The sequence below is a fragment of the Calypte anna genome, chromosome 2, assembly GCF_003957555.1.
Source record: "Calypte anna isolate BGI_N300 chromosome 2, bCalAnn1_v1.p, whole genome shotgun sequence".
Lineage (NCBI taxonomy): Eukaryota > Metazoa > Chordata > Aves > Apodiformes > Trochilidae > Calypte > Calypte anna.
This window is the reverse complement of record NC_044245.1, coordinates 43,408,488-43,428,048: the sequence shown is the minus strand read 5'-3', so window position 1 is coordinate 43,428,048 and position 19,561 is coordinate 43,408,488. Positions and strand designations below refer to the sequence as shown.

The window sequence follows — 19,561 nt, the reverse complement described above, 5'->3', positions numbered from 1 at the left end:
ATAAGCATAATGATGCCAGCAGTGTCAGGGTATGCATTGTGATCAGGCATGGTGACCAGGAGGCAAGACTTTAAAAAAATGATCTTCCAAATATTATTGCAGGTAGCACAGCAGGTGCCGGAAACTTTTCTGCAGTTCATGTATTTTTTGCTCATGTGCTGCATAAAACGCTTGAACAACCCTACCTGTACCCTCCTCTTTGTAAGAAGAGCATAAGAAGACCAATTTCTGTTATAAAGGATTTCTAAGCCTAGTAATGCAAAGTGCTGTAGAAGTATTAGTAGTGGGAATAATAACAATAGCTCTATCATCCCTATTCTTTTGAGTGGTCTTTTTTTGTTTGTTTGTTTTAATTCTGAGGATGTTCAACTAAGTAATTTTTGCTTTAGTGTGCTTGTAATACTGTTTGCTTGGGAGCATGGAGAAGTACTACATTGTAGTGGGTATTAATGTATGATGCAGCCTAGGATAGGGCTAGCTTTCTGGGTTGCATTAGCAGATTAGCACCATTGACAGAAGAGGTCCTGCCTTGCTTCAAGGTTACAGTTGCATCTTTTAGGTGCAACTCAGAAAACACTGGCAAGAAGCACTGCCAATTTTCTTTGATGTTTCTTTTGTTTCATGAATTGCAGCATTCTTCTTCTCCCTCCTTTTTTCATTTATAATGAGGTTGGATAAAGCCCAATAATGAACTTGGATTTTGTTAGGCCCAATTCACTTCATAATGCAGATCTGAGGACTTGAATCAAAGCTGTGATTTTTGCTATACTGATACCCAAACTGTTCTAGGTGGGCGTGTATAGATTCTTCTCTCCCTGAATGGAAAAAGGAGAAAAAAAAAATCCCTTATTTGTTGAGTGTAATTGTATGGATAATCTCAGTCCATTACTTTGTGATACACAATGGTTTTCCATTCACACATTCATCTTTTCTGAAATATGAGACTATTTTTATATTTTATTCACATAATGGTTTTGATAGAAGATCTATTTTGCTGAAGATGGGGGCCCTGGAGGTTTTTGGTCTATCGTAATACATAAGAGCTGCCTAACATTGCAGCATTCGTTCTCTAGTGCTATTGTCAAGCAGGGCTAAAAGCGCTGACACCTTTTACAGTTCTGCTATTGCCATTATCCATTTCATTGGAGTTTAAATGTAAAAGTGAAATTGATGTTGTTAAAGTATGAATTTCAATCATGCTAAGAGAGAAGATATTGATGGGAACTAGCAAGGGAGTTCTGGACAATAAAACATTGCAAGGAAGAAGCTGAAAGGCTGATTGCCACAGTGACTCCGTGTTGTCAAGTTACAGAACCACTACACATTAAAAGATGCCAGTCCATGTTGCATAACTCAGGACCAGGTGAATTTGTCCTTGCCAATTTTATGGCAGCCACCTCCTCCTGGAGGTGTGACTTCATGGGAAAAATTTTCATGTCTTTATTCATCTTTTTATCTGAGATTTAAGGTGTCCCTTCTCATTAATCTTTGTAGTCTGGGAGATTTCTTGTGGCTACAGACTATCATGTTTCTTGTAAAAATTGTACCTTTGTAATTATAGCACAAAGCTCTGTATGAAACTGTCTTTATGGAGCATTAGAAGAGACACTTTGTACCATACAAATTACAAAGAACACAGTAACTCAGGGTTAGCAAAACTAATGAGAAAGAGATAAGGCTGTTTTGCAGGATCTTGATGAGTTGGATTTTCATTTCCACAGCAGATAACCAGAGCTATCAGCAACCTTGACACAAATTGAAAACAGAAATGTGAAGTGTTATGTGGTCCCTCTGGCACAGCTATTGCTCTGACCCCTTCTTGGATCCAGGCAAACATCCATGACAGTTCCATCTGGGGTTGTGGTCAGCTTTTCCCTTGCCTGCCTCTGCATGCCCTGTGTCCTAAGGGTTAATGCCATCAACAAGAAAGATGCAACTTTGTGAGAAGCTCAGCCATACTTTAGGTTTATCATTGGTTGCAAACAACTGAAAAGGCTTGTATGGTGCCTTGATTGGTTTATGTTTGTCCGTCCATAATAGCAGCATGCTCTGTACCTATTTAAATGGTTCAAATCAAATTTAAAGACTAAGCAAGCCTAAAAAAAAATTGCTGAACAACAGACTTGTGGTCTTTATTACAGATTTATAGATGAGGTTAGAAAGAAGAAAATACCATACTGTTACCTATCAGGCTAATTTCTGCAATAGAAGTCCTCTTTAGCTATTATGGTATTTTAGCTATCTAGAGGGAGAAAGGGGGAGACAGTGATGTGTTTGTCTTCGAACACCTCTTTGGGCAGGATGTGAACATCTGCAAAATAGACCTTCTACCTTCCCCATCTTAATGCTTCCAAGCTTACTGTGTCCATGAAAAATACTGTCCCGCCTACCTTGAGTGACTTTCTTACAAAGCCAAACATTATTTGAAAGATTTTTTAAATCATGCCCCATAAACATACTATTTATAAGGTCCAGTTACCTCTAGGAAATTATCAGGACACAATAATTATGGACAGGATGAATGTTGCAAACTTAGCATTTAGAGTGTTCTTTTGAATTAACTGCCTTTCCTGCCTCATATTACTTTGGTATTCCTGCTGCCATAACATCTGCCTTGTAGTTTAAGTCCCAATCCCAGTTTCCTCCATCTACTTCTTGTTCAGCTAGAAGTTGGAGAAGAATGCCTGTAGAATCAGTATGTTCAAACTATTTGAGGAAAGGAGTGTGACAATGTGCCAAAGAAATTTTGAGGCGTAGGCACTAATAAGGGTTCCCAGTAAGAAACAATACAAATAAGTGTACAGTGTTCCTTAGGAAGTCCCTTTCTTATCAAAATATACCATTTTATGATAAAAATCATTACGTATGTACATAGTGCTCTCAAAAAAAATGCCTTTTCCCCCTGAAAGTGTTCTGACATGAATGTATGCAATGTGCAAAAACATTACAAAACATTTACCAAAAAATTACTTCAAAAACTTAAGGAAGTGACATTTTCTCCTGTGACTATACAAAGGAGAAGTTGCATACAAGTGAAAATTATCTCCCTGTAGAGGCAAGGATGGTTTACATGGTTAAGGATTTAACGTAGTGTGTCCCAGAATTGCAGACTCTGTCTATGTTAAATTACATTTAATCCTTTGAATAATAATTAAAAAGATACAAATAAAATATTGCAAATTAAATTGATTTTTCATATAGCAGCTCCAACTCTTTATTACAGATTATAACAAACTGTATTGCAATGGAGAGGGTAGGGTCTCACTGCACCAGGATTTGAAAAAATAAATAAAAAATATGATCCTTTCAGCAAAGCTGTTCTCAACACATCTACGGAAGGGATAGGTTAAGATAGGTGTCTAGCTTTTAGTTCTCGAGCCATGTGAGGCTCATGGAAGGTATGAGCATGGTGCAAATATGGGGAGTTGCATGCAGTGATTGATGGCTGGATGATGCTGGCAGGAAGGCTTGGACCGTGCCCTGCATCTCTCCCTGCACAGAGGAGGAAGCCTGAGAACAGAGTCCATTGCAGTCATGCTGTTTGGCTTGACATAGCTTGATTGTGACTCTGGTCTCATTTGTGAGAGTCTCTCTCTGAAGAGACATTTTTCTACATTAAGTTTTTTAATTTCATAGCAGGATCCCTGTAGCTCTCACAGCTCTTTTGTTGTGTGGTCTTTGTGGTTTAGGCTTATAACTTGGGTACTATTCAGAAAATGTAAAGCTAGGGGGCTAAAGTACTTATTCAATTAATAAAAACATGCTAGCATTTCTACAAGGTTATTCAGGGCACCTAAACCCAAATTGCATTAATATATTCCTGACTTTTTGTCTAAATCCTGCTTATTTCATGTGAGGTTATTCAGCAAGAGTAATAAAACCTATTTTGAGAGTCTGCCAGTATCTGGTATATCTATAGCTCCCAGGAGAGGAAAAAGTACACTAGCAAGTGAGAAGCCATTTATGGAAGTCTATCTGAATCCTGCATTAACAAATTATTGAGGAAGCACTCATGCTCCTAGACCATGACTATCTCTAATCTGAGGAAGCTCTCTGAAAAGTGAGAGGTGGAAAATGAGCTGAGACCATGAATGAAAATAAAACCCTTTTTTAATCTGTGTTCTTTTATCTCTAGGGATGTTTTCAGAGGAAGACCGTGCAATTGAGTAGTGGACTTGTCTTGCCCAAGCCTTTTTATGATATGAAGAGTGTTGACATTTCTATAGAAACTATTGATAATATTCAATCTGGGAATTACCAGTTTGTCTAAGTAGGGTAAACAGTAATGCACTGTCAAAACCTGCTGACCTATCCTAACATTAATTCACAAAGCCATAAATCTGTGTTATGGATGCCCATTTCATCCACCTTTCACTGCTCACACGTTGCATGTGCACACATACACACACAGTCTCAATTACAGCTTTCCTGCTGAGAAGTGCTAAAGTAAATGGAAAACTGTCTCTTTTTCCAAAGCTTCTCACTTTGCATTTCTGAGAGAAGCAGAATTAAATGGAGAGCATGGGATAGAAATATAGGATACTGCCTTGTATGTATGCATGTATTTCAACCTAAAGCCACCTTCTGCTAATTCAGATGTTTGATTTAAATTTGAATAGAGATTAATAAATTACACAAATTATAAGACTTTGGACTTTGGTGCGGGACGTCAGTGTTACATGTAAGCATTGTTGAGCTTCTAGAGGTTCAGCATGCTCATTCATATTCATCCAATGCTAACTAGAGAAGTAATAGCATTATCACTAAGTTCAGAAATCAAATAATGGAAAACCAAAGCTGGGAGTTTTGGCTAGAATGAAAAGTAGCTTGTTACTACATTTATTAGCTGGAATACTAAAGACTCAGCTGTGGTCAGTTAGTGAGTGATATTTTAATAAACTTCTGAGTCTAGTTAGCTTACTGTATGACCTATATCTTACTAATTTTTAAAAAATGTTAGGGGACTATTAGAGACATAGACCCATGGAATGGTTTGGGTTAGAAGGGGCATTAAAAATCATCTATTTCCAATGCACCTGCATCGACAGGAACACCTCCTACTAGACCAGGTTGCTCAAAGTTTGAGCATATGTTATTAGGAATATATGTTAATTGTGTCAGTAATGCTTAGCTTCATTTATTGGATTTTTGCTGTGATATATATTAATAGACATGGCTACATTTTCTGAAGAAACAGAGGAAATTTGAAGGCAGATAAAATACATATGAAGCAATGTATGAAAGCAAAACATGTGCCTGAGGTGAGGCAGTCACCAAATTAGTGTTTTTACCCATCTGTCTGATGCCCCATTAATTCATTTTTACTATTCTAAACACGTAATAGCAACACACTTGTGTATGACTGAATATGATACATGGAACTTGAAAATAAATGCACTGTTAACCTTATGAAATCTGATAATCCGGATTTAGAAAAACAAAAAGGAGATAGTAAAATCAAGGCACTTGGGTTTCTTTTCAGTGTAGACAGCACTGTTGCATATATTGACTTTCAAATCACCAACTCTTCAGACAGCACTAAGGGGACACTGAAATGTTTATCTTTCCTGTCTTCCCTATGCAGGGAATTACTGGAATGCAGCTTCTTTTGTTACTTCATCATCCTACCTTCACTTCTCCACCTTCCAAGCGGAAACCAGCGCAGACATCTCTTTCTATTTCAAAACATCAGCCTCAGATGGGGTATTTCTTGAGAATCTGGGGAACACTGACTTCATCAAACTAGAGCTAAAATGTAAGTATGTGCATCCCATCACTTTTCCTCGCACGTGAAGTAGGTTCATGTCAGATAGTAGGTTTCAAGAATTATGTATCATTCAGTAAAATGCATAATATCACTAAATTCAGGAAGAACTTCCAAATAAAGCTGCTTGACACATCTGCAAGTTGCTGTACTTGGGAGGAGCAATTGAATGTGCATTTGGGTTGCTTATTGAGAGGAGAAATACAGACAAGGGCAGAACTAGTAGAATCAGTTACAAAAATGACACTGAAGTGAAAAGATTTTTCAAAATTTCATAACAGATATATTTCTTTAAAGTGTAAGTCTTCAGCTCTGTGTGTTTTTTCTGTTTTATCTCACAGTTGTTTTAGAAATATGGGAGAGAATGAAATAGATAGAAAATCCTAATCAGCACTGTAAGGAGGCAAAGAACTGAAACCTTCCATATAATATTTAAAAGTCCTAAAAAAGTCTCATCAGAATAAATATCAGCATTATCTGTTTGTAAAATCACTGATAAGAAAAAGAGGGCATAATGAAATCAAGAGGCAAAATACTTTCATTATTTAAACCATTTTTAATGGCCATGAGGGAAACTTTCCAAGGAAGATGCTGAAATCCTCCACTGTACCTTGATTACTCTTAAGTGAAATTGTAGCAGTTAAATTAGGGGGCAAAAAATGTTTTGTTTTCTTTGTTCTCCCTCGACCCAGTTTACCCTGCCTTAAACGGGAGCAGTGAGTGTTCCTGCTGTGCTGCATGGAGCTGTTGTTACAGACTCCAGTGGCACATTAGAGCAGCAGGGATACAGGAGTGCAGCAAGCTGCCTCCCTGCACTCCAACACTTGTGCCATAGGAGCTACTCTGCAAGCCAAGGACCCAGCTCAAAATACTGATGAACAAAAGTCAGCTTCAAAAGTCACTGATGCTGAAAGACAAGAAATCGTTTGCATAGCTCTAAGAGTAAATTTTTATGGTGATTCAGTGTTATCTGCACATGCACATATAATTTTAAAACAACGAGGCCATTTTCAACACTTTCCGATGTCTAAAAACACAAATTACAATGTGGAAATTTAGAAACCACCAGAAGGCCCCTTTAAATGTAACTTAATTTTCCTTTGGGTGAGAGTAAAGTGCTATGTTCCAAGTGGGTGACAACTTCTTTCCCTCTTTCTACAAGGAATTCAGTTGATGTTACTTAATCCAAATATAAGTCAGCTTAGTTAGGCATCTCTAGAGTTTCTTGCTCTTCTACTGTATCGAAGATGTTCTCAGTCACTGTAGTTATCAGACCAGCCAGGCTGTTCATTTAGCTAAAAGGTGGCAATATCAGTGAAGAAAGGTGACTTGTCAATGACTGTCATTCTTCTGAACTAAACATGGCTTAAATAATCATCATGCTGCAGTGGCTCGCTGACGTGTTGTGCCAGTTCAAGACAGCATGTGGCAGTGTACACAGAATATCATTAGCCAGGAGTTTAATTTTGAAAGGGGCACATTCTTGAGAATTTGGGAAAAAGTGCCTACCATATCACTGTTTTGTAGCAGGCTTGCAGGACTGTTGGTGAAGAAAGCCTGTGTTGAACAGTTTCCAGAAAACTCTCTTTATGACACTGTCATACAATTACAATGAAAAAGACACTTGGCCCACTTCTGCAGCTCCTCTTATCCTGGCACCTCCAAGCAATTTACAGATACTAATGGGCTGTGTCTCACTGTTATTATTCTGAAGTAAATAAACAACAAAACAAAAAAACATAAAAGAAAAACAAAAAACCAAACAAACAAAACCAAAAAAAAACCCAAAAACACAAAACCAAAAACTAAGATGAGGCTTAGGGAGGTAAAGGTCAGCTTGTGTTTGATCCTGACATGAAAAAATAAGAGAGGAAGGAGCTTTGCTATTTATTTATTGCAGAAAGTTAGTAATATTTACAGCACCTAGATTTGGAGATGTCCAAATAGGGTACCCTCTGCCTATGCTAGCCACCCTAACAGTCTCCCCAGGGAGTGATCAGTGAACTTGGCTGCTGTGAAAGGGATTACATGGAATAGCTTGCTAATGAGAGCAGTAGTATGACTGCAGGATGGGTCTACTTGCTCTGTGGGCAAGGGATACTGACAGCATTCTAATATCTAGCATTTACACTTGAAAAGTCCTACATTTCTTCTTGTACTTCACTGTTTTTAGGCTACAAAGTGGAGACATGAGTAATATCTCCAAAATCAGAAAAGAATCAGACAAGAAGACATACGAGGGACCACTGCTCTTTGCTTCTGCCTAGACAGCGTTCATTCATCCAAGGCTGAACATTCTAACACATGACTGATTAATATATTTTATTACAAATTTTAGTAATTTCATCACTTCTTTCTCCTGAGTCCTTTTAAAATGGAATTCCACCATATCAATGTTTTCCACATGATACTCTTTAGATTCCTGTATGTTAATGTAAATGTAGTTTACATTTTCCAATGCTTTTTTTTTCTGGCTGGACCTGTGCTGTTTCTTTTAATTGTATCATGGTTTAACACTGGTCCAGCAATTAAACCGACTAACAGACGCTCTCTATTAATCTCTCTCTCCTCTCTGATAAAGAAAGGAGAAGAATAAGGGAGAGAGACTTATGGGTTGGAAACTAAACTACACAACTTTAATGAGACAGTAATGATAAATAGGAAAAATTACTAAATATATACAAATATAAAGGAAAATGGATACCACATTCCTCCCCCCTTTTCCCCCAATAACTCTCATGTCCCCACCGAGGCTGCAGGGCAACCCTGGGAAAGTCCAGGCTGGACTCCTGGAGTCGGCAGCAGTCGGGAACCGGAGGCAGGAACACACAGATATGGGCTGGGATGGATCAGGACCACAGGCAGTCGAATGGATGGAAACCTTCCAGGGTGCCGGGTGAAGGAAGGGAAGCAGGAAAGGCAGGAAGGGCAGGCAGCCGGGAGCTGGAAGCAGGAAATCTGGCTTGGCCCTCATGATCCCTCAAATTTATACTGAGTATGACGTATATGGGATGGAATACTCTGTTTGGTCAATTCTGGCATCTATCTTGTCCGTTCCTCCCCAAGGGGGGGCTGCAGGTGGGACCTCTTTATTCCTTCTGGAGGGTAAAATGTTCCTCAGAGCTGAGCAGTGTCCTTGGCTCTGCACACCAGTCTCTAGCAGTAACTATAAACACCAAGTGTTATCAGTCCCAGAAGCAGACACTGTCTGAGAAACTTGCTGTTAATTTCAGCAAGTGCAACTACTTACAAGAGACTTAGCTAAAAGCAAAAGTACAAGACAAAAAATCACCTTTATCCTGGCCCAAACCAGGACAAATTGTTATTTTGCTTTCCTCACAGAAGGCCACTTGTTTCTTGAGAAACAACTCCCTAGGAGACCATTTTGCAGTAGCTACATGTCAAAGAATGCACAGGACACTGAGAAATATCTTCATCCCAGAGGCCAGTAAGAAGTTATCTTAAATGGGAAAACAGCACATCTCTTTAGGGAAATTTTTGACCAAAATATTTTTACAACACTATTTGAAAAATCTCATCCTATTCCAGGACAATATGAAAATTACAAACCAAAAGACCCTAGTCTGAAGAACTGCAAGTCCCACCCTTTTAAAAATAAGGCTCCTTTTCAGGTGAGATAGGTGATGCAGAAAAGCCTGATACTTAAAAAGAGGAATTTATGACCCATCTTAGAAGGTCAGTCCCATCTGTATCCTTGTTCTTAATTAGGAGATGAGGATAGATGCCCAGGCTGGAATGTAGGAGCAAGCCAAAGGCAGCAAATAAACATAGCAGCTGAGGAAATGGCTAAAACTGACCACTGGAAAATACTAGACATTAGGCTTTGGAGAAATTAAGGCCATCTTCTCATCTTGAGTGTGCTGGGATGCTTTTCTCATCACCATAAATGCCACTTTAATAGTCATTTTATGTGCACCTCTTACAAGTCACTAATAGTTCACATAAAGTTCAAGGTGGGAACTGATTTGCATTCAAAAATTATTTTCCCTAACTTTGGTTTGTATTGCATCCTCATAGAAAGCTGTAAAGTTGTTCAGACATGACTTCCCCTTAGTAAAGCCATGTTGACTGCTCCTGAGAAACCTCTTGTCATTGATGTGCCTGGAGACAGCATCAAGAATGAGGTGTTCCATCACCTTTCCAGGGATGGAGATGAGGATGACCAGTATATAGTTACCTGGGTCCTCTTTCTTGCCTTTCTTGAAGACTGGAGTGACATTTGCTTTCTTCCAGTCCTCAGGCACCTCTCCTGTTCCCAAAGACTTTACCAAAGATGATGGAGAGCAGCCTAGCAATGACACCCACCAGTTCCCTCAGCACCCATGTGTTCATCCCATCAGGACGCATGGATTTATAGATGTCCAGCCTCATTAACTGATCCTAATTTCTAAGATTAGAAATATCTAAAATATCTGAGAATATCTAAGATTAAAATCCCACAGATGAGGATGATGAATTTCAAGGGCTCAGAATGGAGACAACAAATGAAGATTATTATAGTAGAAGGAGTCTAATATAATACAGGGAATAAAGGAACAAGAAAACAGCTAACTGTCCTGTCAGTCTGCCAGTCTGTAAACTACTAACCAGTCAGCCTCACCTCTCTTCCTGGTAAGATCATAGAACAGGTTCTAGTGGAATAGTATGGAAAGGTATATGCATGACAGGGTTACTAATCGTAGCCTGGGCTATGTAATGAGAAGTGTGGCCAGCAAACTGAGGGACCTAATCATCCCTTTCTACTTTGCTCTTATGAGAGCCCACCTGGAGTACTGCATCCAGCTCAGGGTTACCAGTACAAGATAAATATGGACCTGTTAAAATGGGCCTAGAAGAGGGCCACCATTCTATGAAGAAAGCTGAGAAAGTAGGGATTGTTCAGCCTTGAGATGGTTACAGGGAGACATTATTGCTGCCTATCAATATATAAAAGGGGATTATAAGAAAGATAGAGAGAACTTTTTAAGCACTTGTAGTGACAGGACGAAGGGATAATGGTTTGAAAGTAAAAGAAGCTAGATTTAGATTATAAGAAAGATATTCTTTACTGTGAGGGTGGTAAAATGCTGGAACAGGTTTCTCAGAGTTGTTGATGTCTGTAAGTGTTCAAGGTCAGATTAGAGGGAGCACTGAGTAACTTCATCTAGTAAAAGATGTCCCTGGGCAGTTGAACCAGATTATCTTTAAAGGTCCCTTCCAACACATAATGGTTATGTGATTCTGTGACTGTCCAACAGATTGTTTTTTTAATCCATACAGAATATCAGATTGTTCTAAAGGCTTAGAAAAACACCGAGCCACACTTGTTACTCTATCTTTTGGATGGATTTATACCATGAGAAGTGAGTGTTAAGTGATGACTTTACTCATCCTTTTTTCCTTCTTGACACTTACATAAATTAGTGTAGAAGATCCAAGAGAGTGTAAAGTTACATTTTTTTTTTGTTGTTGTTGTTGGATTTGTTAACCCACAGGCAAATGAAGAATGTGTCTAGGCTGTACAATGAACTCCCATGTTAGAGAGATACTTGAATTAATTCTAAGAAAGATAGCACGTCCACATAAATCAGCACTCAGGGTCTGATCCTAGGTGCAGATGTCTCATCAGAACTAATTATTCTTGGTGCAGAATCATGCTGATGTAGCTGTGCAGCTTCCAGAGCTAAATTCATTTGGCACTTAGCTCAGGGATCACTGCAATCTTGGGCATAGATCTGCACACTAATTTGGTCAAATGAGTGAAACTATTGCTTATTAGTTCAAATGGCCATTTCATTTGGGAATTAGATAAAGGATGAAATCTTCCATTATTGCAAGTCCAATTATTGTAAATATGGTCATGAGCTTTCACAACTCCCTGATTATTAACAGACAGCCAAACTACACTGTAATTCCTGCATTGCAATCAAGTGACTTGGTTCAAAATTTCTCTCTCAGATGTTGTTTTGAGGGCTTTAATGTTTAGTTTCACCTCTTGAGAAGTGGCCTCCTCAAATGAGGTCTTTTGTTCCAATACAGAACTTCAGGGTAGCATCCATAGGCCTTTCCACACATTTCCAGTAGCCAGGAATAAACTGTCAATGACGTTGCCATGTCAGCATTGGCACAGTCAGATCTCTGTGAAATGAGGGCAGCAGGGAAGGTAATTTAGAGATGACATTGTGAATCTTTAAAATCAGTTGTCCATGTGTAAGTGGGAAAGGTGGGTAAGATAGTTGCTTTCAAAGCCTGGAAAGCTTTCTCTCCTATCCAGAGTCTACTAAAGTCAATGGGAAGGATTCCAGTGACTACAGATATAAGACCTGATCACATAAAGATACATGATACATAAACTACTGGCTCTAGACACATTTAACATTTCTGTATTAATTTGCAATCTTTTCACTGAATTCTTGGACAAACTGCCCAAGATACTTGGCAGATGTTGCCCTTACAGAGATAGAATATTTGTTCTGTTGTTTTCACAGTACAAGCAAGAAAAGTGGAGGAGGAAATATTTCTGGAAGGTTTTAGTCTACAGTTTCTATCTTATTGTCGCATCACGTTTTACAGCCAAGCAAGTGATCTCCGAATCTAGCTGTAACAAAGCATTTATGTTCTACAAATAGGCCTTCAAAAGGATCCTAAAGAAGTTAGATGCTATTCCCTTTGATGTAAGGCAACCAAAACATGAGGAAGTTCCATAGAAGAGTATAAAAATGTATAGAGAAACATTGTAAAGAGAAACAAAATACAAAGGAGGAGATGAGAAAGGGTTTCAGAGAAAGGATAATGGGAGAGAAGGAGATAAATAGAGACAGCCATAAAAAAAAATCACTGTCAGGAAGGTTGCACTCTCCTCTCTTCTTTTTCACAGCCAATGTGTCTGGAGAGCCCACACCTACAGCTTAGCATCTTGTAAGCACCCACTCTTCTGTCAGTGTCTCTTTATTTGATGGCAGCGTCATAATAACTAGAGATTATGAGATTATGAGACTGCAATTTATCAGCAAGGATCAAACTGAAAAGTTTTCCTCTTGTGTCCAGTCAGAATCTGCCCACAAGTAAATATTAACGTGTTTTTTTCATGTGACTCCTTGTAAAAAGGGAGTCTCCATCCTCTTTGTGGCTACCATTTAGTACTGGAACATGATGTCCAGTAAGGTCTCCTCTAAGCCTTCTATTCTCCACGATGAACAAATCCAATTCTCCAAGTCTTTCCTTGACCAGCAGGCTTCCTTGATCATCTTAGTGACCTTAGTGACCTTCTCCAGCCTATCTACATCTTCCTTAGCAAGGACAAAAACTGAACACAGTATTCCAGGTATGGTCTGGCAAGCATTGGTGGCACTTCTTTTGCACATCACATTGTTCATATATATTGAGCTTGTTGTCCACCGGGACCCCAGGTGGAGCTGCTCCCCAGCCAGGTTTATCCCAGCCTGTACTGCAGGCCTGGATTATGTTTTCCCAGGTGCAAGACCTTACATTTGTCTTTGTTCAGCTTGTTCTTGTTAGCCCACTCTTCCAGCCTATCCAGGTATTCCTACAGAGTGGTTCAGCTGTGTCCCTTTTTATGGACAAGTGTGTCACAGATTTAATATGAGGAAGAAAAATATATCTTATTTTTGTTTTTCATATAATAATTAGGCAATTTCAGATGTTTGTTCAACATCTGATCCCTATTGGTTTTTATTAGAATAGCTGGCTTGGATTTTGTGGTATTTGGTAGAATAGAAAATAAAATTATCATTAGGAAAAGAATTAATGACCAAGAAAGTGACTGACTTGTAGAAATCTCTATGACCAGTGCAGCTCATTTTTTACATGTTTCTGAAAAATTCCTGCTCCAATTCTGTTGGCCATTGTGAACAAATGGGGGGGGGGGGGGGCACAATTCCTTTTGTTTTCTTTTTCTGAGTAATGTGCCTGTTATCAGATGTTCATCCATTTCTGTTAAGGTATAAGTAACAATCACTTTACCCAGAGCTGCCTGTGGCTGGAGAATATAATCTGTAGACTCCACAATTCTTTCCAGTTGAGCCTGATAATAGAGTCGGAACCAGCAACATAACTCATATTTGAGACATATTGTGCAGCTTTTGCCCATCTGCAAAGCTCTTCTCATTGACATGCTTCATGTTTTTTTCAGTCCGTCAGTCTAGCAAGTAGGTTTCCTCCCCTTTGTTTTATGACAGTCATGTTTTCAGGTTGCAAATGATGGATCAACACAGTCCAGGGAAACTCTCCTGCCTTCTCTAACTTTCAGGATATCAGCTGGTACATGGATTGAAAACAGACTTTGATTAGATTTTCTGAAATGCTGTTCCTTCCCTAACTATAAGACTAAATATAGAAATATAATATGAATTTATACAAATGGTACTCCTATGTCAGAGTGGATAATTTTCTCCAGTAAGTAACAATTTCACTTCAAGTCTTCCAGGTTGTGATACAGATTTCAGTTTAAAGCCAAGATTATGCAAGCACAAAACTTATACTTGAAATACCACTATTTGCCAATTGTCTCCACATTCTTTTTCTCTTTTAAAGGGAGAGTAATCTTCCTTTTAAAAAATTAAAGATGTTTCTATCCAGAAAACCAAGAGTTTGCAAAAAAAAGAAGCATTCTTGCAGAGGTTTTAAAAATCCTGCATGGGATTGTACTCAAGATACCCACAGGCAATAATAGTGCCATCAGTTGCTTCAGAATATGATGAAAAGTCTACTAGGGGGTTCTCATTTTACAGCCTTGCAGACAGATGGCTTTTGAGAAGCAATTCAAGACTGACAGTAAAGAGACCTGAGGCAGTTCTTCAAAACAAAAAGGAGAATTATACACATACCCTTGAAAATAGACTTGAATACAACATATAATTTAAGTATTTGAGAGATTTTACTCTATTTCCTACTTTGCCTGAGTTTATTGACAGAACCACTGAGGCTATAAGGCATAATAACATTAAAATTAAACATCTGTATTTCTTTAATGGCAAAAGCTTTGGCTCATACAGATTTTCTGTCCTGCAAAGTGCAAAAAGCCAAAGAGAGTAAATGCATGGCAGTTCATTCAAGAAATGAATTTATTCTATTCAGCAGAGAACAGAGTATTCAAGTATGCTTTCAATTTTTCTTTTAGAAATAGCCAGTTCTGCAGAAAAAAATCAGATATGTCAAATGGAAAAGAAATCTGGTTTAAAAGAATACTCTGTGTGAAAAGTTTATTCCTATCCTTAAAGATTTTCCATGAAAATGCATTTAATTCAGTCTGGCAAAACCTTGTGAAAACCTCCTAAACCATGTACAAAAATATTTCCCTCTGCTTATCAGTATTGAAAGTGATAATGACCATGGAGTGGTGCTTCTACCACAATTTAATAACCTTGCTGAGTAAGATTTTTATAACCCTGTTTTATTGATACAACCAAACAAGAAATCACAGGCTGTACTGGAACACTGTGACCCTAATTGGACACCTGAGGTTTTTCAGAAGAATTAAAAGGGTGCTGCTGCTTTTGTATTTTATCTGTAAAAAAAAATAATAATTTTTAAAAATTTAACACTTGGTTGTCTTCTGTCTAAAATCCTTTGTGAATGCTACCATTAATAGTCTGTTTTCTGGCAATCCTTCCATCTGATGGAAGGATGATAATTTACCACCCCAAATTACAAAAACTAAATGTCAATAGCAAAGTCAAAATTGTGTTTCTTCATTAAAAAATCATTTATTGGAACTCCCTATTTAGTAATTACTGTCAGCTATGTAGTTTTCAGAGGATAACCTGGAGGTATGTCTAAGAGAACCTAGTGGACATTTGTTAAATTTCTAAACATGTTTTGAATTATCCATTATAAATAGAGCACTGTAGTGCTTGCTAAGGATCCATTTCTTTTTCAGACATAAAAATCTCACGTAGGTCATTACCACTGCATTATTATGTCGTTGTAAAATAACTGCCTCTCAAAACAAAACAAAAAAAGTAGAATTCCTCTGTACTTTTTAAGTAACAATGTCATTGTTTCAAGGACTGTTCAGGTTTTCTTCTGAAAGCTGGTGAACAGGTGTCTCTGACATTGTTGAAATTATTAATGGAAATAAAAAATCCTCTTTGAGTATCTAATTTATTCTGATTAAATTTTACATTCCAAGCTGATTTGATCACATACTATAGAAAGTTTTCCCAATGGCTTCCTTGGCAGTACTTTAGCCCCTACTCAAGTTAGAACGAACAGTGGCTATTTCTAGTTAAGTATGACTCCTTTCTGCTTAAGAAGTAGAAGTGAATTTGTTTACAGCATAAGATGGGTTTTCTTTTACTCGATGTTTCAGCTGCTACAGAGGTTTCCTTTTCATTTGATGTTGGAAATGGGCCTGTGGAAATTGTTGTTAGATCTCCCAACCAGCTCAATGATGACCAGTGGCATCGGGTCAACGCTGAGAGGAATGTCAAACAAGCCAGCCTGCAAGTAGACCAGTTGCCCGTGGAGGTCCGGAAAGCACCAACAGAAGGACACACACGACTGGAATTGTACAGCCAGCTCTATGTCGGTAAGATGCAGAGCAGGTAACCAGACTTTGCTCTCATGTGATGAACACTCTTAGCTTTGCTCCTTGCCAGCAACAGTTCATGCGGAAAATAGTGCTCTTGAAGCATTTGCATGACAGTACAGAAAAGGGGAAAAAAAAAAACTTATAGGGATATCCATTATTACAGAAATAGGAGTAAGAATTCTTTTCTTTATCCACCTGCAGATCCTTGCTGAAAGTGCCTCTCACAGGCAGTAGTGTCAAACTCCTTTTTCCAAGAGTGTCTCTCACACACTTGAAATACTTATTCACCACAAAAGTGGAAAATTCTGCATAGCTCTTACCTCTTGCCAGGACTGCATCTGCCTGCAGTGCTCAGCCTAACCTTGGAATCGCTTCAACTCTCGTTTTGATTCTTGCCCACTCTTTTGCATTCATATCCTCTCTCTTGAGTTCTATTTGCTTTTTGCCCATCCAGTGTAGGAAGACATCACACAGTGTTACACAAATACATTCCTCGGAAGCAAATAAATCCAGCTGCTTTTTTTTTGAGCTACTGGCTTCCACTACATTCCAGCTATTCCAGCAGCCCTAGTATTTCTCCTGTGCTTACCTACGAGCTTTGAAGTGCAGGCATGCCAAGTGCCATTAGCTGGAATCAGAAATGTATGAAATGCTGAGCAAAGAAGCACTTTCCTCCTTATCCAAATACCTGTTAACAGAAGCAGAGAGAAGGAAGAAAGGAAAAAAACCCCACGTTCTCTGTTTTTTTTCTGTTTGCGAGTCAGGATTTGACTGCAGAAATGAATTAAAATTGTGTTTAAAGCCTTAACAGTGTAGTGTCTCTGCAAACCATGTATAATGTGTCACCAAATGTGCTGTCAGTATTTACACTCTCAGATTCTGACTTTTACTGCTGTGATCCTGACTAAAGGCAGTTTCAAAATAAGCTCCAATGTGCACTTTGTTTAGAAGATGCAGTCTTAACCTCTTAAATACCAAGATTTTTGCTGAAAACAGTTAAGAGATGGATTTTTTTTCCAGCCTTTTCCATCCAGTTCTTGGATGGAAAAAAGACTAACCCCAGAAGTTCTTGGGGAATAATAATAAAGATTTTTAATTAACTGTAACACCAGCAATGCTGTGAAATACCTCGTACCTTTATTGCCAAAAACTTAATGTCCAAATCTGCACCAGATTTTTCTTTCTGAATCATACCATTTTTTCAGTCATTGGGTGATTGGAGCACACATCCCAAAAAATCTCTACCCAGAGTCAGAGAGTCAATATGAGTTGGAATTTCCCAAATGAACATACTGATCATGGGGGTCTGGAGAGTAATACTGAGCAAGGATTGTTGTGGTGACTCCTGATATATATTCTATAGACTAAATATCTATTAGTTCAGCCAGCAAGAGAGCCTGAGGGATGGTGACTTTATATCCTAGAGGCTAGAACAGTACCCAGGAGGTGAGAGAGTTAGATATTTTACAGGGTTTTTTTGTTACTGCACTGGATATATGGTTTTACCTAGAATACAATCACACCTGAATGCCCTCTGTCCTGTGCACAGCAGAGACAGAGTGTTGCCTCATCTTCCTCCAGGTATCCAGTTACCAGCAGCTGATTTGAAGCAGCCCTTTCTCCTTGGTTTGCATTTAGTCCTCTTTCCCACTCGTATCAGCCACACAAATCACATTTCCCAAACACATATCAGCCTCTGTGCTCTGTGATGTTGAGCATTCAGATCTCCTCAGGAACTTTTCAACACCTGCAGCACTGCACTTATCAGACATAAGAAGATGAGAAGAAAGGAGGACAGCCACTAATTTTTACTTGCTTGAATTTTAGGGGGTTTTGTGGTCTATAAACCAGTCCTAGACAAAGCTTTCCTAGATGAAATCACATTTTTCATCATTTACCAGGAAGAAAAAAGGAAACAGATCTTATTGACTGCTAAGAAAAGCCGTATCAACCCAGATTATTGAGATTAATTTTTCATTGTTATGTCCTTCACCCTGTACTCAGGCAACTGAACAGTATAGTCAAATGTCTTTTGGAAATTAACATCCATAATGCCTGTTGCAACCGAAAGTGAGGATTTAAATCTTTTCCTTCTTTTCCCATCCTGGTTTTAAAAATATAACACTGCAAAACATATTATAGCATTATTAATATCATCACTCAACATATGGAGAATATGGCTATACCTTAGCAATCAAGCCAAGCCCATTTCTTCCACTGTTATCTCTAAAAATCTTGAAGCTGACATAAAACTGAGTCTTCCAATGGAGGGCTAGAATCTCTGATGTCTAATTAGTGTAAAACAAACAGACCTACTATTTATGCTTACTTATGATAGAGTATCAAAAAGCTAGATTTCACATATTTAAATCCCATTAAGAGGAGGGATTAAGAGTTACAAAGAAGTAGTTTACACCTGTTGTCACAAGCTTGGCAGGATATTTCATATAAAGTGACAATAATAAAACATGTTCAGTGTTGTCTCACAGTTTTCCCTTCCCTCTCAGGTGCTGCAGGAGGCCAGCGAGGCTTCCTAGGTTGCATTCGTTCACTGAGGATGAACGGAGTAACCCTGGACCTGGAAGACAGAGCAAAAGTCACCCCAGGGGTGAAGCCTGGCTGCTCTGGCCATTGTACCAGCTATGGGATGTACTGTGCAAATGGGGGAAAATGTGTCGAGAAATACAATGGCTACTCCTGTGACTGCTCCAGAACTGCCTATGATGGACCCTTCTGCATTAAAGGTAAATGCATTAGGGCAGGAGACAGAGTATGGAAGAAGTATCTGCGTGAGAAAAAAACACAACAGAAGTTATGTTTACACTCTTATTAATTAAATGAGTAAATCCTGTCTAATGCTTCTTACAAACAGGAAGGTTATACACCCAGGATTTAAATGTGATGATTTAAAATTATATCTCCCATTAGTGCTAATATATACCTGTTTAAATCAAATAATACAACAATTAATGTCACAGGAATACATATAGTTGTAGTAGATCTGGCAGACTGTATTCTGTGGTCTTGAGTCTTCTAACAATAAATTCTCACTAGCACAATGTCCTAGTTACTTCTTTAGAAAAAACATGGATTTAAACAAAAACTACCATGTCACACTCAGAAACATATTTGGAAATATAAGGGTTGAATTGGGAGACCAGAATTTGTATTAAAAATTTTATCTATCTGTGCATAATCAAATCAAGTCTTTTAGTAGTTTAGAGTGGGTTAGAGACTGAACGTGG

General features: G+C 38.4%; 1 protein-coding gene across 1 annotated transcript in view; it reads left to right on the top strand.

Moving 5' to 3' along the window:
- Nucleotides 1–19,561, top strand: part of CNTNAP2 (contactin associated protein like 2) — an 816,026-nt gene that overhangs the window by 760,786 nt on the left and 35,679 nt on the right. Inside the window, exons 16-18 of the mRNA XM_030444894.1 lie at nt 5,585–5,755; nt 16,095–16,313; nt 18,824–19,060. Of these exons, the coding sequence (XP_030300754.1) occupies nt 5,585–5,755; nt 16,095–16,313; nt 18,824–19,060 (627 nt within the window). The remainder of the gene's footprint in view (nt 1–5,584; nt 5,756–16,094; nt 16,314–18,823; nt 19,061–19,561) is intronic.